The sequence below is a fragment of the Cuculus canorus genome, chromosome 3 (genome assembly GCF_017976375.1).
Source record: "Cuculus canorus isolate bCucCan1 chromosome 3, bCucCan1.pri, whole genome shotgun sequence".
NCBI lineage: Eukaryota > Metazoa > Chordata > Aves > Cuculiformes > Cuculidae > Cuculus > Cuculus canorus.
Window position 1 is genome coordinate 35,208,308 of NC_071403.1, and position 16,972 is coordinate 35,225,279.

At 40.4% G+C, this 16,972-nt stretch overlaps 1 protein-coding gene across 2 annotated transcripts; it reads right to left on the reverse strand.

The window, feature by feature from the left end:
• Positions 1–346: 346 nt before the first annotated feature.
• LOC128851860 (amine sulfotransferase-like) lies at positions 347–10,597 on the reverse strand. Of its 2 annotated transcripts, XM_054063919.1 has the most exons (8): positions 10,446–10,597; positions 9,981–10,142; positions 7,412–7,581; positions 4,838–5,046; positions 3,463–3,589; positions 2,783–2,877; positions 1,714–1,894; positions 348–925 (listed from the first exon to the last, which is right to left on the reverse strand). In XM_054063919.1, the coding sequence occupies exons 3-8, from the start codon at positions 7,548–7,550 to the stop codon at positions 801–803; spliced, it is 876 nt and encodes a 291-aa protein (XP_053919894.1). In that variant the 5' UTR covers positions 7,551–7,581; positions 9,981–10,142; positions 10,446–10,597; the 3' UTR covers positions 348–800. The 2 variants fall into 2 exon arrangements, with proteins under 2 accessions (XP_053919895.1, XP_053919894.1); XM_054063920.1 differs by lacking the exons at positions 9,981–10,142; positions 10,446–10,597 and having other exon boundaries at positions 347–925; positions 7,412–7,579.
• Between the last annotated feature and the right edge of the window lie 6,375 nt (positions 10,598–16,972).

A 16,972-nucleotide genomic window follows, 5' to 3' on the forward strand; every position in this document is an offset into this window, starting at 1 on the left:
GATGCATCTCTCTGCTTGCCTTCTCAGCAGAAGCCCATGAGGAAGCCACTTCATCAAGTTGAATCGTGGACAGGTTAAACCATGACAGTGAGCCAATGAAAATATGAGGAAGGACGTAGTCATAGATAGCCAGTATTTTTTTACATCACTAGCTGTAGCAGATCCTCAGGTACGATAGAGTGAACCTTCTTTTCAAAACTGCTATGACTATGGCTTGTATTTTTCCTCAGTCTTTCAAGTAGCAAATTGTCAGATATGATGACCTTGAGAACCATAACAGACAATGCAATGAAGTGTTTCTGTCAATAAGCAACGCCAGCAAATGCAACACAAAAGTCACTTTAATAGCAGATGGTTGAGTATCAATGTTTACCATGGAAATAGGAACTCAAACATGTCAAAGCATAACCACACCACAGCTGGTCAATCTTACATCCAGTTTGGACATTGAAGGTTGTACCAAAAGAAGTCTCACAAAATGCACAAGGGAAACAATTTTCAGGAAGTTTTTAGAAGCACCAATCTATCCTCATTTTGTCGTCTAAAACCCTTTTATTATTAAAACCAATGAAAGTAAAAACAAACATGAAGAAAGTCAGTTTACTAAGTAAGTTAATTAAAATACCTTGTAAAATAACAAATGGGAAACTGGTGGAATTGAATAGGTTCCTCAGACAACTCACATTTTGTGACTGAGTTGTCGTCATAATTGTATTTATAACACAGATGAAAGTGGATGTATTTTCTTCTTCTATAACTTCAGATATGTCTACTCAGGGTGATGAAATGCAAAAACCAGCCTACGCTTCATTGTTAATATCCCAGATGAATTTGATGGGCAGGGTCTTAATTTTCTCTCCAAGAACTTTGTCAAACCTTTCATTCTGTGCGACTGTCATCGTGTTTTTCCAGTCTCCAACAGTGCCTGAGGAAAGAGGCAGCAAAGGGAAGTGAGGAGCAGAATGTGCATCTCTGAAGCCCACTGCAAACACCATGTGCTAGTCTTGGGAAGAAAAATCCTTCCTTTCGTAGTACCTCCCTCTTGCTGGCCTGCCTAGTAAGGCTCTGTGTGCTCTTTTGAGTATGTGCTTCCAAATCTAGGTGCTGTTCAAAAAGAAGAGTATAGACATATAATCTTGACTCCTCATAAAGTAATTTGAGGAACACCATTTGTTTTGGAGTTTTACTGATTCCTTTGAGACCAAAGAGGAAATTATTAAAGCAACAATTCTTATTTTTCTCTCAGTGCACCTCTCTCTTTAATCTTTGGAGGTCTCCTCTACCCTCAGCACTAGGACATCTTAGCAATGCCCCAGGAGCCTGGGGATACCATGTATGTACTGAAAGGGTGCTTGGTAAAGAAGGTCTATGCTCACAAAATTAAGATGACTCTTGCCTTGAAAAGTAAGAAACAATTAAAAAAGAAAAATTATCTTAAGCCTGGCTTGCTGCAACCCTTAAACCGTTTCCTGTATCTGACAGGCCTGTTAGAACTTGAGCTACAATCAGTAAAACATTACCGTTTTATTATACTCAGGAAAATATGGTAAATCACTGATGACACAATAATAAAACTGCTCTTATCAATTTAATTTGCCACCAACTCTTACTTTGAGAAGGGGGCATTCCAGCTGACACCAGAAACCCTTGGTTCACCTTACACCAAGGAGTGTGGGATCAAATGGTTGTTCCATCAGACTGCTTCCACTTTACCTTTTCGTAGAAAACTACCCTTCTCTCTCTCTACGATGTCATCTGGCAGGCTCTCATAGTTTGCCCTGGGATCTTTTCTCATGTTCTCAAATGTAGCCTGTCTCACAACACTGTCCAGTTCCTCTTCATTCAGTTTCTTGCCTAGGAAGTTGCAGATCTTCAGCACAGCACTTCTGAGATCCTGCAATAATAATAAGAGTCCTGATGATGCAAAGAACTAAATGCATGCAATGGTGAAATACAAGAGAGTAAAAGACATGCATTTGAGTGCAAAACTGACCATAATTTTTATGTGAGCAAGTCTTGTTTGTATCAGTTCAACAGTGGAGAGCAGTGGTGCTATAGCTCACTGCAGCACTACGCCCTTGGAGATGGGAAATTCTATGCTCTCCCCATAGGGCAGATCCAGTCTGCATCTTACATTAGATGCCCTGGCAAAGTCACCTGTGAAACTGCACCTGTCACTGTGAAGGCACTCAGCCCATGGGGGTTTTGTCAGACTTGCCCTAGCAAGGGACTCAATTTGAGCAACCCCAGCCTCTGAAGGAAGAGGGACCAGTGCAGCAGCACATGACGTGGGCTGTGATGCTGTAGTTGGGTCATTTTGGGGCTTGCCTCCAAGGAGAAGGACGGGCACCTCAGAGAAATGAGAAGTTACACAAAGGCACAGTCAGCCACCGAGAAGGAAACTTCTGGTCAGCAATCTGAGAGATCCTCAAGCACTTTAAAACCTGCCCTTCAGTGCTTCTTTCCTTTAGTAGAACTGTCCTTATGAGATCAATATTCCTGTTGAAGATACCTAGGAAAGTCTTGTTCTGTACTATTTCAGGACGGGGTTTTTTTGAGGGAGTGGCCGTGAAGATGGTTTTACCTAATAGTTGTCTAGTAATTGATAAGACGTTGAACCAATGAGACAAATTACTTCATCCTCTCAGAAGTCTCAGTTTTAATCTACTCCGCAACAAATTATGTGCTTTCCAACATAAAGTGTAATTGTAGAGAACTGTCTGAAAATGGACTCAAATTAGGAAGAGAATATCTGGAGTACAGTGATACTAATTGACCTCACCTTTTTCATTTCTTCATAGGTAAGAAAGAGTATATTGAAGTCCTCTGCATGACTGAACCAGCCTGAGACATGATCCAGCCAGGAACTGGCAAGTACTTAGCAAGGGAAATTATTAAAACAAAAAATAAAGAGAAATACTATTAACACCTAGGATCAAAACAGTATTATTATCAGCCATTTAGGTCTTTGAAAGGGTTTTTTTTAAAGAATATTTTTTCATAGTCAGAGGGATACATGCTCACAGTCTGTGACAATTCTCCGAGCTAATGTGGCAAATGCCCTTTTGCTTCTAGTAATCTAAACTAATACCAGCAGAAGCAAAACCTACTTCTCTATCTTTGCTGTACAGTGTCTATTCTTATGGGTTCAGCTCCACCAACCAACTGCAGAAAGTGTTAGAAGATTTTCAGTCATAATGATTATGTTCTGAACCAGCATCTATTTCAGATAAAATAAGCAGCTTGCATGTTATTGTGGAGCAGCAAAGCCATGACTATGATACTCCCTATGGACCAGCTTTCATCATAAAGCGGTGTGAAGCTCAGGCGGGCTCTGAAGCTTTGGATTCATATCAGCATAGCCAAGGATTCTGGTAATTTATATTTATTGATGTAATTAATCTTCATTCAAACTGAGGTCATGGAACAAGATTTGGGCTCCTTAGTAAAAAGATATCCTACCTTTGCCAGATAAAAATCTCTCCATGAAAATGTTTAAATCTGGGATTTCCTCTAGTGTTTTAATGTATTTGGAAAAGTGGTAGTAAGAAATCATAACATCCTTAGGGTTCCTGGTAATATAAATAATCTGCAAAACAATAAGAAGACTTAGCTCAGAGATACTGAAGGACTTCATTACCCTGCCCATCAGAGCATTTTTCCATGCAGGTCCCACTAAAACTGTGTGAAAACAGTTTGAATGTGACAATCACATTAGGTAAATTCTGGATAAGGTAGTGCTGTCAATTTGTTTATAGGTGGTGGTATTTCTGTAGTTGCAGTCGCTCAGTGCCTGTGGCTAACTGTCTTCATGGTATCAGTCTTACAGGCTTCAGTGATAATGTTCATCTGTACAAGGCAGTCAGGTTGAAATAACAAGACTAGAAAGTAATTATTTTGGTTCAGCTTCATATTTCTGTGTACAGCCATGATAAAGTAAAAAGGAGTTTCTCATAAATCCCAGCTTTGATAGTGTTGACAGCATCAGTACTGTGTGACCTCAACTCCTGGACTGTGCTGCTGGTGCCAGAGACAGCATGCAAGAAGAATTTGCATGACAGGTAAGAGGGAGCCCTGGCATCTTAAAAAGAGGAGTTGCTAAGGGCAAGGGTTATTTTGGCTCCTACTGACTCCTGACCACATGGGAGATGCTGCCTCAGGCACAGACCAGGTACCACATGTGAGATAGGCAGCCTTTTGCCTCTCGACTGACACCACGTATCAGCTTCTACTAAGTCTTTTCTCCTTAACACTTACTGTCTGATGAGGGTCAGAAAGGAGAGTCTGACCCTTCACCTTTATGTCATGGGTTCTTTCAGTGAGCCTTAGAGTAGTAGCCTGGTTACACCTGTCTCTAAGGAGGCATTTTCTGTGGGAGACAGGCCCTAAGCTATGGCGCAGTTCATGATGGAGACTCCTATTCAGAAAGTCACAGCACTGGAGAGCAAGAAAAGGCAGTTGTGACATTGCCTCTCTACCTACTATAGTCTGGTCCTGCTCATATTTTTAGTGTGGGAGACTTTTTTTTTCAGACATAACTTTGCTTGAATTGCATGTTTTCACAAGGGAAAGGTCAATGCAAGTCTCTGACCCTGTCAGATCCTTCCGAGATGCACCACCCCTCTCTCTCTAACAGTGCTGGAGCTGAGAGACTTGGCAAAGGGAAACAAAAACATGGGCTTTAGAAAGTCCTTGATCTCCCCACATATATGAAGCAGGTGACATTTACACTGAGATATGGGGAACTGAAAGAGGAGAAAGGTAGGATTTGGACCAATTCAGTGAGGCAAATTGACATGATTTGTTTTAAGGAAATAGTAAAAATAACGTCACTTACACGTGCTCTTTTGTTTCTCAGGCCTCTTGGCACTAAGTAGTAAGGCAGGTGAGTGGCCAAGATACGAGGCGAAGGAAGAGTTGTATAATCCTTTTTTTTTATATTGTATTCCAGCCATGGGATTCTGTCTAAATTTTCCACATTTTCTGTTCCATTACGGTGGCCTTCAAAAAATATTAAGCTCAAAATGTTCTGAGTCCACACAGTTCCTGAGAAGGAAAACATTATATTTGAACCTTACTTGATGGGTTTTTTAAAAAAAATAAAGATAGTACATTGTCATAAACAAAGTCTCTGCACAGCTATAATGAGTTTCACTTTGTGAATATAAATAAAACTTAATGTACTAAAGAAAGCAAACATTGTCTTGGTGACTGCTGAGTGCAGAATGGAAGAATAATTTTGTTTTGTCCCTGCAGAAAAGCTACGGACAGTAACTAAACCTTCAGTTCATTCACCCAGTATACTCAGCTTTCACACAAATTATGTCTGTCCTTACTCTCTTGTGGGAATATGTATTGCTGCATCTCTGTGAGCCATGCTCCTAAGAATATCTCATATTCAGTGGATCTGGAAAAGACCTTTGCTTCCAGAACTTCTGCAAAGTGTTGTGAGATGTCATGAAACAAAGAGCTGATAACAGGATGTTTGTAAAGCACAAATGAGCCCCACAAAGCAAATGCTTGTGGCAAGAGGCTCTCTGAATTTCCTTGGGAAAGGTCTGACTCCCAGGTCACAGCTGCTGGCAAGGATGATCTAAAAAGACAGGACCCTGAAGGTGGCTGACTGCTATGCCAGTGTGGGTTCATGTGACAGCTAGTAATGGTAGGAAGCAAAAAAAAACCCATTAGTCATTTAGATAATGAGCATAGTTAAGTAGCTTAACTATGGAGTGGACTATTTAGGTCCAGGTCCCTTGGCCTTCTCAGCACTATACTAGTGTTGGCTCCTTTTGCCTTTTATACCATAGGCCAGTAAAGATGGACACTTGAGAGAACTCAGATCAGTGCAGAAGCACATTGAATTATTGCTGTAGGTTACCTGGAACAAACACAGAGAAAGGATGGCACCTGAAATTGAAACCTAGTTGCAATACTTCACCTGGGAAGGAAGCTCTTGGTTCTGGAGATTAGGCTGTATGCGCGTTGCAGATTTAAAGTCTCTGGGCAAGCGAAAAGAATAGCCCTGGGATTCAGAGGAACAATACCCAGTGATTTCACACCTGTGTTGGCTGTCTTGCTCTGCTTGGACAACAACCTGGACAATTTTTCTGCACAATGGTAGAGATTCAACAGAAGGATTGGAGGGTACCTTGGATTGATAACTGGTGAGGAAGAACAAGGATGGTGGGCAGGACAGAGGAAAAGGTGTGAATGAGGGAGACGTATTCTGTGCAATTCATAACTCCAAAATTATCTTCCAACTTCTTCCTGTCCTAGGGTAGCCAATCACTTTGCAAACTGTAACTCCTGCTTCCAAAGATGTGCTCATCTCAGTGCCACAACATCTTTATCCCTTAAATACTGCCTTCTTATCCTCTTTCTCTGCCTTACTTGGACAGCTCACCCTGCTGCTGGCAGACGATGAGCTAGCATCACCTGGGCTCCTTGCCCCTCGCTCTGTCACCCACTCCGCCTCTGAAGGCTTCTTGGATCATAACTACCTTCACCACAACCACACCTTGTGTTCCCTCCACTCCTTCTAGACTTTACTCAAGAATGTCTTTCTGCCCCAAGTGTTTCACTGAATACCTGAGGGAATAGTGAATTCCAGCAAGATGTTCAGCAACCCTCGAAAAGGACATACGCTAATAAAACACCAGCTATGTTATCTGAAGGCTTATCTTGAAGGCAGCTGAAGAAAACCAAAGGATAATGGCAGAGGTTCCCACGAGCACAAACGGAAGAGGAGAGCAGAGGCCTTGAAAGTTCAGGCACAGATTGGTACCAAAGAGGTCAAGGCTTTGTCATAAATGACTGCTTAATGCATGATCAAGTAATTGATTACTAATCACTTCAAAAATGGGTAGACCAGTTTTAGAGCATAAAGTGAAGGTGTATGGAAACGTACAGGTCTAGGCATGTCAAGTATTCAGATGTCATGTAAGGCGACAGTGAAGCCAGGTGGTTGTCCAGTTGCATTTGCTTCAGAAACAGGAACACAGAACTCATCCCACTAGTGTCCTATATTGCTATGTAGGTAAATATTACCTCATTATCCTAGAAAGCAGTTATATACCATTGACTCATATTTGTTTTGATCTCCTGTTTGGTTGTAATTTGGATTCGGCGATCCCCAAAACACCTTACGTGCAAGCCCACAAATCATTCCAGATATCCCATAATCATATCCACACTCATGCACCTAACCCTACTAAAATTATGTATGCTGAGCAGGAACCTTGTGTCTGGATGTTCAGGCCATGGCTATGCAGGGTTCACACTAAATGCTGTTCTGCATATACTCGGATACGATTCAGGTCTGAAAGCAAAGCTGACCACCCTAAGCACTTCTGCAGTAAATGGCTGAATAACGGCAGATGTTTCTCCCTTTTAGAAACAATTCCATTCTTACCTGATTTGGGGTAAGTAGCTAAAAATATATCACTGTCATTGATTTCAAAATCCTCCAGGGTATCTAGATACTCAGGTGAAGTATCTCGACCAAAATAAAATCCTTTGTATTTGAATACATATTCTTTTGGCAGTTCCATTGTTAATCTGTTGTCCTTATAAGTGAATAACCTGCAATAAGAAAATATTAAGTTCAATCTATTACTTCGGTTGTCATCTCACAGAAACAAACAAAAAACCCAAACAAATGAGTAATTCAAAGACAGAATCTAGTGCTGGCTAATTTTAGCAAAGTGCATTTCTGCAAAATTCTTGAAAAAAAGCCACTGCTATTCAGCTTTCTGAGTTTCACAAGAACAGGATGTATTTCTAATGAAAAATAATTGCATAGCAATACCCTTTACTCATATACAAGTATATCCTACCTGCATGTAAAAACTCATGTAACTGAAGGCAACCTCTGTAAAAACCATTTGTCAGAGTTCCTCTAGGATTTGAGAGGCTGTAGAGTTTTCTTTGGGATATCATCAGCTCTTGAACACAGATAGCTTAACTATGGAGTCAGGCTCAGTCCTCATGGGTCCCTTTGAACATGAGACGTTCTACGGTTCTACCAAGCTCTCATTCTGAATTTTCTGATGGAAACTCTTCAGGATGTCTTATTACAGTTTCTGTCTCGTTCTACTTATTCTCCATCTCATTACTAATGTCTCTCCCATAGGAAGCATAATTTCTGCACATTTCTGCAAACTGTGATGGATTAGCACGAACATGTATTATTTTCTCAAACGTGCCTACTCGTTTTACGACACTGTTTTCATTCCCCACTAACACCATTGTTGTATGTTTGCCTGAAAAAGACACCAATCGTTGTGATGAGAAATTTCTCTTGGGGAAATACAGAAAGAGTGAGGGAGGCTGAAGAGAGAAACAAACTCCTGTAGCTCAGCAAGAGGCAGATGGAGCATTAGCCAGGTGATCTAAATTCACCACAACAGACAGTCCTTGGAAATGAAGCTGCCGATCCTACCTCTTATCATTAGCTTATCTTCAGGCCACACTTCCCTTCCCCTTCACCTTCCCAATTTGTGAACTCCCCTTGCCAGCTACACTGCCCTTGGCAGGAGCACTGCCCTTCAACCCACAAAACCGAAGACATGCCCTCCTGCTCGGATACCTCAAAAAGCACCTGGGGATCTCCAGTGGAGTGCCCACCCAGGCAGGTTGTCAGGGCAGGGGAAGGGGTGCAGTGGCCACTGTCACGACCAGGGACACCTGCTTCCCACCTTGCCCTAGTTTCCTCCAGCGGTCAGAGGACAAATGGACATACCTCAGATGTGGAAAAGGCTGAGGCAGGCTCTGATCTAAACAACTCCTTGAACATGCGGTGCTACCAAGTGTAAGACAAACGCATGCCTTTGTCTTATGAGTATAATCAAGTTTGTTTTTTCCTATGAACATATGAACTTGGCATTGTTAGTAAATGCAAAAATCCTTTGTTTTGACTCTGTTCTACAGCCAATGACCTGCAGGCAAAGAAATGCAGCTGGATGGGATGTCTTCTTCCTGTGATCATCCACCCCTGCAGTTGTGCTGCCCTCCCTCTATGCCACGGCCAGGGTAGTGAGGCGATTGAGGGGAGCTGCAGCTGCGTGGGGGGCTGCCTGCCTTACCTCACGATGACAGGCACTGCCTGTGTCCAAGCCTGTGAGGTACTTCAGACTCACAGCAAACTCTCCGTTTCAGTATTGAAATAACCTCCAATCAATTAGAGCTCTAAATGGAAAAAACCCCACATTTGGAAATGAAGGTATGCTTTTAAATTTGAATTGTGGTAACAAAGGTGGGAAAGCCCTAACATTGCAAAGATATGGAGAATGAATGAAACATTTTGCTGATAGAGGAGAGAGAGCAAGGAATTAATGGGAAACAAAAAGGCAGCACATTCAATGCACTATATACAGAAACCTTCTTGATCTCGTTCTGTGAAAAAAATGAGGTTTTATACCACTTTGGAACAAAGGCTATTGAACTGCTTTTTTTTACAGATGTATGACTACACCATGAAAAAGCATGCAACAGAAAAAAAGCCTTGCCCCATTTCCTGAAAAACCTGTTCACAATCTAGTGTATACGATGGGAGAAAAAAATAATCAAAACTCATATGTGTTTTTACCAGCCAAGTACATATCTCAAAAAAAAAGGTCTAAAAAATCTGTCTCAAAATTCAGGCACAAAGGTGTCTGCCAGTTAATCTCCTAAATCCAGTGACCACACACTTTTGCACTGCTTTGTTAATTATTTCACAGTTACAAATCTAATTTCTTTGTAGAGAGATACAGAAAAGCCCATAAGAGACCCCAGTTTCCACACCAGCACTGCTCTGGACAGCCGTCCTCCTCCCAAGCACGAACCAGCTCTACTTGCAGTTGTCTGCAACTCTTTCTGGCAGTATGTGCCAAAAATGGTCTACAAAAGAGTTCAATGTACAATTATTATTTTACTGGGTGTGTAATAGCACATCATTTAACTGGCAGATCTACCTCTTTAATAATTCCAGGCGTGCTTACCTTCTCTGCTGTGTTCAGTGCCCACCAAGACGTCTGCTACTACTTCCCTGCGTGGGGAATGCGAGTGATTCTAGAGAGGCATGAGCTGTCATGTTTCCTTTTTAACTGAGATGTGAACCCGTGGACATTGTGCTGGTTGGCTGGCATTCAATATTTGCTTTTCTGTAATGCAAACAGAGATTAGAGAACTAATATTACTCACCAAAAAAAGTTAAAGCAGTCCAGAAAGATTTTTTTAACTATTTAAATGTTCATTTTAATCCTGTTTCTTCTCATTTTTATCAACAGCATTATTAAGATTGGAGAGGAGCAGAAGTGAATAAAATCTTTTGCTTTTTGCTAGATTTTGTTGTTTGTTTGTTAGGTTTTTCATCATATTTTACTAAACTTTTCCACAAATTGTTTTTTGTCTCTAAGCTATGTGTGACAATATTCCCAAAGAATAGCACGAAACCACTACTCTACCAGGAAGGGGTTGTTCAGACTGAAGTAGCTCCTTCCAGGTTCGTGTCGAAGACCAGGAATGAGCTGATCGGGTTAATCACATGTATGTGTTCATGTTAAGTTTTTCTGTGAGGTATTTTATAATTGAAAGAAAATAATGCCTGAGACTTTTCTCACTGAACACTATACTGCGACAACATCACAAAGAAGAACATTTTGTTCCCCAGTTCAGTGCTCTGTTTTGCATAGGGTTGCTTTTTAACCTGGATCGAATCCTCTGGTAGTCCCCAAACTTGCACAACCGAAGAGTCAGGCTGATTAGCATGTGAATGAGCCAGAAAGAGAACTGAGGCAGAGGTTTTGTTTCACCACAGAGGAAACTCTTACAGTGAAACATTAAGCCTGTTCTGCTTTGCCTTCTGCTCCAATCAGGCACATACAACTCTGGTAGTTTGTAACTCCACTTTCTATTCTGGGTATTGAATAAGAGCAAAAGACAACATCTATTGATCACAAAACTAGGTGGAGAGGTGCTCCACTAGGTGTTCCATCCACTGGCACATTCCTTTGAAGAATCCAAAGAGTAACACTTATGGTCCCACTTCACCTTCGTGGCTGGAGAGTAAACAAGGTGTGAGCTATGGCAAGAAGCAATAAATTCCAGTGAAAAGCAAGAGTGTATAAAGCCATTTGGCCTTTGGACTGACAGTGAGTGGGGAAAGCATATGAATCCTAAGTATAATGCAAAAGGTCAGCATCCTAAAGTTAGAATTTGTCCTGGCTTGTCAGTAGTACAGAATGAGAGTCTCTCTGCAGTTAATTGAACAGAGGTTTCACGTGTATTATCTTTTTCAAGATGAATAGGCCACTGTAATATTAATAATTAACCTTGGGTCCCAAACACTTACATGTACTTATGTATAACATGTACTTCTATTATAGGTGCAGCTGGGCAAAGTTCAGTGGGAGACTGGGAAAGGGAATGAATGGTTTAATGTATAATTTAAACAAAACTGATGTTCTTGGTGCTACTAACAGCTTATAGGCTTCTCTGGTTGTTTCCTCTTGTATTTTGCACCAATACAAGGTTCAAACAAGAGTCATATTTTTTTTGCAACAAGGTTCAACAAGAGTCATCTTCAGTCTTTGCCTTTGACAAAATTCAAACAAGAAATTTGTAAATGAAGTTGCTCATGCGTGTTTGATGAAAAAGAATGAGTATAAATAGACACTGAGAATAAGGTACAATAAGTAGACAGTTCTGTGTTTTCTGGTTTCTTCTTGTAAAAGAAGTTCCGAAACTGATTGTTTGTTAGTCATCTGAAACTGTAACCTTCCAATTTTTTGTTCTTACAAGTAACAGTCACCACTAAAAAAGACCAGGAAGCAACAAATTCCAGAGAATCCACTGATGTAGAGGCCATCAGTTAATTTATGTATCAGATGATATAAATGTCTTCTATGGGTCTCCAAGAACATGTCCAACATATTTGGCTTCTTCTCCCTTAAACTTGTGAGGCAAATACCCTTTGCCTGTCCAAGTCCCACTTTTTTAGCAGAAGGAAGTTTGACTGTACTTCAAGATTTAGACAGTTTATTTCCTCTTTTGTCTCATTCAGCATTAAGGACCATTATGTGATCTTCATTATGTGATCTTCTACCACCCTCTTACAATATGCTTCATCATGCCAAAGACAAATTCCTTCTAAGTACCTACAAAACAAGATCATTTTTCTTCTTTAAGTCTGTCCTTCAGACAACTCTATGCTATGATGCCAGAAAACCACTTGTCAGCAGCTGGATAGTCATTGCTGAGATCGTTGTTAGCACATTGAATAACTGTTGTGTGATGTTTCTTGTCATATTTTTAGATTGTAAATGCATTAATCTTCTCTGTATGCCCTTGTTAGCATTCTGGACTTTGCCTAGGTATCTGGGCTTTTAGGCATGACTTCAGTATAAGTTCATAATGTTTATTATAATGAATTGATAAATGAAATGTCAGTAGTAAATGTTAATAAAACAGAGTAATCTCTGGGACATTATTCATGCTGTCAGGCAAAACAGATGCATACACCCAATCATGCTGGTCACAGGTGAAAGCAGCAATACATAAGATACAGGGAGTGCAGTGATAGGATGAGGGGTAATGGTTTTAAGCTGAAAGAGGGGAGGTTTAGATTAGATATTAGGGAGAATTTTTTTACTGTGAGGGTGGTGAGGGACTGCCACAGGTTTCCCGGGGAAGTTATGAATGTCCCATTCCTGGAGGTGTTCAAGGCCAGGCTGGATGGGACTTTGAGCAACCTGACCTAGTGGAAGATGTCCCTGACCACGGCAGGGGCATTGGAACTAGATGATTTTTAAGGCTCCTTCTGATGCAAACCATTCTATGTTTCCATGACACTGTTGAGATCTCAAGAGACAGGAATGAGCATTTAGACGAAAACGTAAAATAAAGAAAAATATCATGGTGTCAGCCACCTTGCCTCTATGGTCAGACCAAAAATAGGTAAAGAAATAGAACGAAAGCCTCCTGATGCATAGACATGTGGAAGACAGCTTTTTTTTTTTTTTTTTTAACAGAATCAACAGTGTATTGTCAATCTGAGCAGCCTTTATTTTTTTCTGAGAATTTCCAGGCAGCAGCTGAAAGTCGCAGGAGAAAAAGTGACAGAAGTCAAGACAAGCAGGTCATTAAACGGGTTTCATGACGAAACCTATGTGTAGGTTACAATTCCTGTTATGAAGCATTGATGAGATTTCACCCATCATATCAATAAACTCTTTTGACCTGAGGCAATAGTTTTCATTGTACCACTATCAATGCTTTATTAAGTGCATCTCTGCTGCTTATGTGCTTTTGGCACATATGGTTGTAAAAGTAGCTTATTGGTATTTATTGCCCAGTACTTTCTTCCTAAGAAAGGACAAGTGTCACTGTTGGGCATACACAAACCTTTACCCCAATCTAAAAATGAGATTGCCTAACAAGTACAGGAGAAAAAAATATATAAATAATGTATTAATGGATGAACTACTGTGAACTCATGGTATGCCAGATCCATAAGCTAGGTAGGACACCAGTAGCTATCTTTGGCTGTAGACCTCACCCATGTAACATTGTTTTTATTTGGAGGTGATGAGGAGAGGGAAAGGAAGAGAAAAGTCACAGGGAAAAGAAGAGTTCTGGAAATCAAGATTAGAGAGAAGGAACTGAGAAATAGTTAATATTAAAGCAGGTTTTAATTTCTCTGGGTTTACTTTTTTTTTTTTTTTTCTGAGGTATATGAAGAGGTTATTTACTTATCTTAAAAAAACCACATTTTACTAAGTAAAATATCACATTTCCAGGATTCATTGTCAGCAATAGATGTGCTGCATGAAGAGCAGGAAATTTGAGGGAGTAGTTGCACATCTATGTTTTGTTCTTTTCTCAAGTGAGAACTTTATGATATTTTCTCTATTGATTTAGGAGAAAGTTAATTTTTTACAAAACAGTAACCGCTTTGCTTATGCAACAGTGGGGAAATCCTTATCTTGTCCCTCTTCAGGAAATTCTCTACATTTGATTTCTCTAACCTTATTATGCTTTTGAAGGAATGAATAAAGATGACTATCTTAACGTTTACATTTTGTTTAGATACAGATAGTCTGCAAGAAAACATTTCTTTCTTGTTTTTTAAGCCTGGGAAAGATATATTACCTCAAAACACTAATCAGATGTGATTTAGAAACAGACACAAGTTCTCCATGAGGATGAATTTATCACCCAAGATGCTAGAATAGGCAGGTATAAATGCTGACTTTATGCTGACACTACAAAATAATGAAACACTGATGAATGACACTTGACAGCTTTCAGGAAATAAGTACTTCCTAGCTGGAACATAGGGCCTCTCAGCCCTTGCTGCTTAGCAATACAAGTGGTATGAAGAATATTGGTTTTATAATTAGGGTTAAAATGGCAGTGGTTCCTTATAATAAAACCCTTCTCTAAACTCTTCATCTCTAGAATCTGATTGCCATTAAAAAAGAAGTGAAAGACCCCTTTGTTGTGCTTGCATGGAAAATGCAGTGTAATTCATGCAGCACTGTCTGAACATTCTCTGCATATGAAAATTATTATGAAATAACCACGAGATGGAATTAAAACTTATCACTTCTCTTCATTCAACAGATCTCTCTTGCACAACTCCCGGGGATGTCCAAGTGCCACCTGCAGAAAGCAGAGCAACGGGACCGTAATAGTATGCATAAAACATCGTGTACCAGTGAGCTCTCGTCTGCACAGAGGAAATCATCACTTTCAGGACTGGAGGTGTAATTAAATTGCCTGCCATGTAGCCCAAGGGAATAAATAGAAAGTGTCAAAATCGTTTCTGTGTGAAAAACCTAGGGGTCACCAAAATCCATAGGTTTCACTGGAACCTTCAGTTAGGAACACTTAATCTAAAAATGCTTATCTATGTAGCAATGTGAATTAGAATTAAATACTAGAACTACTAGAATATTACTAGCATAACTAGGTAACTTGATTTTTTGCTTCAAAATAACTTTCACGTCAAAGTCTCTATAAGTTCTTAATATTACAGTATATAAAACAAAGATTTGGACATGTCATATTTAAGATAAATTAAATCTAACTAGCCAAAAAAGAATTAAATATTTTGCGCCAAAAATTTGAATTTACAGAGTCTTTATATTGTTCTCAAGGAGAAATGAACACATTTTCAAAATCATGGTAAAACAGTTACAGCTGCTGAAGAAGCCAAGTGGCATTTTACACACTAATTAGTTGAAGATTTTCTGAGTTAGTTTACTCCACGTAAAGAATAAACCACTCCAACACCCAATGTCCAGCAGTTACCAGTTTGTGCTCTGTCTTATGTAGGTTCACACAAACTCCTTCACTGCTTTTGTTCAGAAAATAGTTTGTAGAATCATAGAATAGTCTGGGTTGGAAGGGTAAAGTTCATCTAGTTCCAATTCCCCTGCCATGGGCAGGGACACCTCCCACTAGATCAGGCTGCCCGAGGTCCCATCCAACCTGGCCTTGAACATCTTCAAGGATGGGGCATCCACAACCTCCCTGGGCAACCTGTGCCAGGGCCTCACTGCCTTCATGGTGAAGAAATTCCTTCTTATGTCTAGTATAAGTCTGTCCCTCTCCAGTTTATAGCCATTCCACTCCGGTCCTGTCACTACAAGCCTTTGTGAACAGACCCTCCCCAGTTTTCTTGTAGGCCCCTTTCACGTACTGGAAGGTCACTATAAGGTCTCCTCAGAGCCTTCTCTTCTCCAAGCTGAACAAGCCCAACTCTCTCAGCCTGTCCTCGTATGGGAGGTACTCCAGTCCTCTGATCGTCCTTGTAGACCTCAGTTCCATATCCTCTTATGCTGAGTATTCCAGAACTGGACACAGTACTGCAGATGAGGTCTCACAAGAGAGGAATAGAGGGGCAGAATCACCTCCCTTGACCTGCTGGCCACGCTTCTGTTGATGCAGCCCAGCCTTGTTGAACCTCAATTGCTGAGGGTGCACTCAATCTTGCAGTCTATTTCATTGATAAAGATATTAAACAGCACTGGTCCCAATATGTACCCCCAAGGGACACCACTTGTCACAGATCTCCATCTGGACACTTAGAGCCATTGACCACTACTCTCTGAATACGACCATCCAACCAGTTTATTATCCACCAAACAGTCCACTCATCAAATCCGTATGTCTCCAATTTAGAGCGAAGGATGTTGTCAGGTGTCCTGGGTGTCTTCAAGGTTATTTTATTACCCCACTGCCTTCTTTCCAGCGGTGCCCAAGTGATATTTGAAAGCTACCCCACTACCTCGCCCCAGCTCCGATTCCCTGAAAAGGCTTTTGTTTATTACGCCATAATTACCTTGGTTGGTCAGACTTTTACATCTTTACATGGCATTCCTAGAGCCAAGCTGAAACAAGTGAGACAGCAGGACCTTGACCTTAATAAATCTGTAATTAGGCACAGGTCACTCTGACGTTCCTAGACTGTGTTAAAAAAACAAACCAAAACAAAACCAAATAAAAAATCCAAAAAAATCCAACAAACAAAACCCACCACAACAAATCAAAACAAAACAAAATAAAGTTTATTGGGAACTTGGCGTAAGGTCATGCACACACAACAAATCTAATATCTCAAATGTTTGGTTGCAGTCCTCATAAGCACACACGTTCATGTTTAGAAGTGACACATCTAGAAAAAACAGCTAACTGAAAAGTTCAGTAGTAAACTAATCCCTGGTGGAACCGATTGTATCACGTAAAATCACTGAACCGTCTCTGTACTTTGCACATAGTTCCAGGAGAACTTGCTGAGGCATAACAGACGTTTATTGATCAAATTTAGTAAGAAACAGAGCACTGGCCACAGAGTCAGCATAAATATATTTACAGAGGCACTCCAATAGAGTAATTCCATAGTATCTCTATCCATTGCTTCTTGACAGTTAACTACAGTGCATAGTTTGCTACAGACACTAGGTATTGCTTTGTAATTTAAGCGACC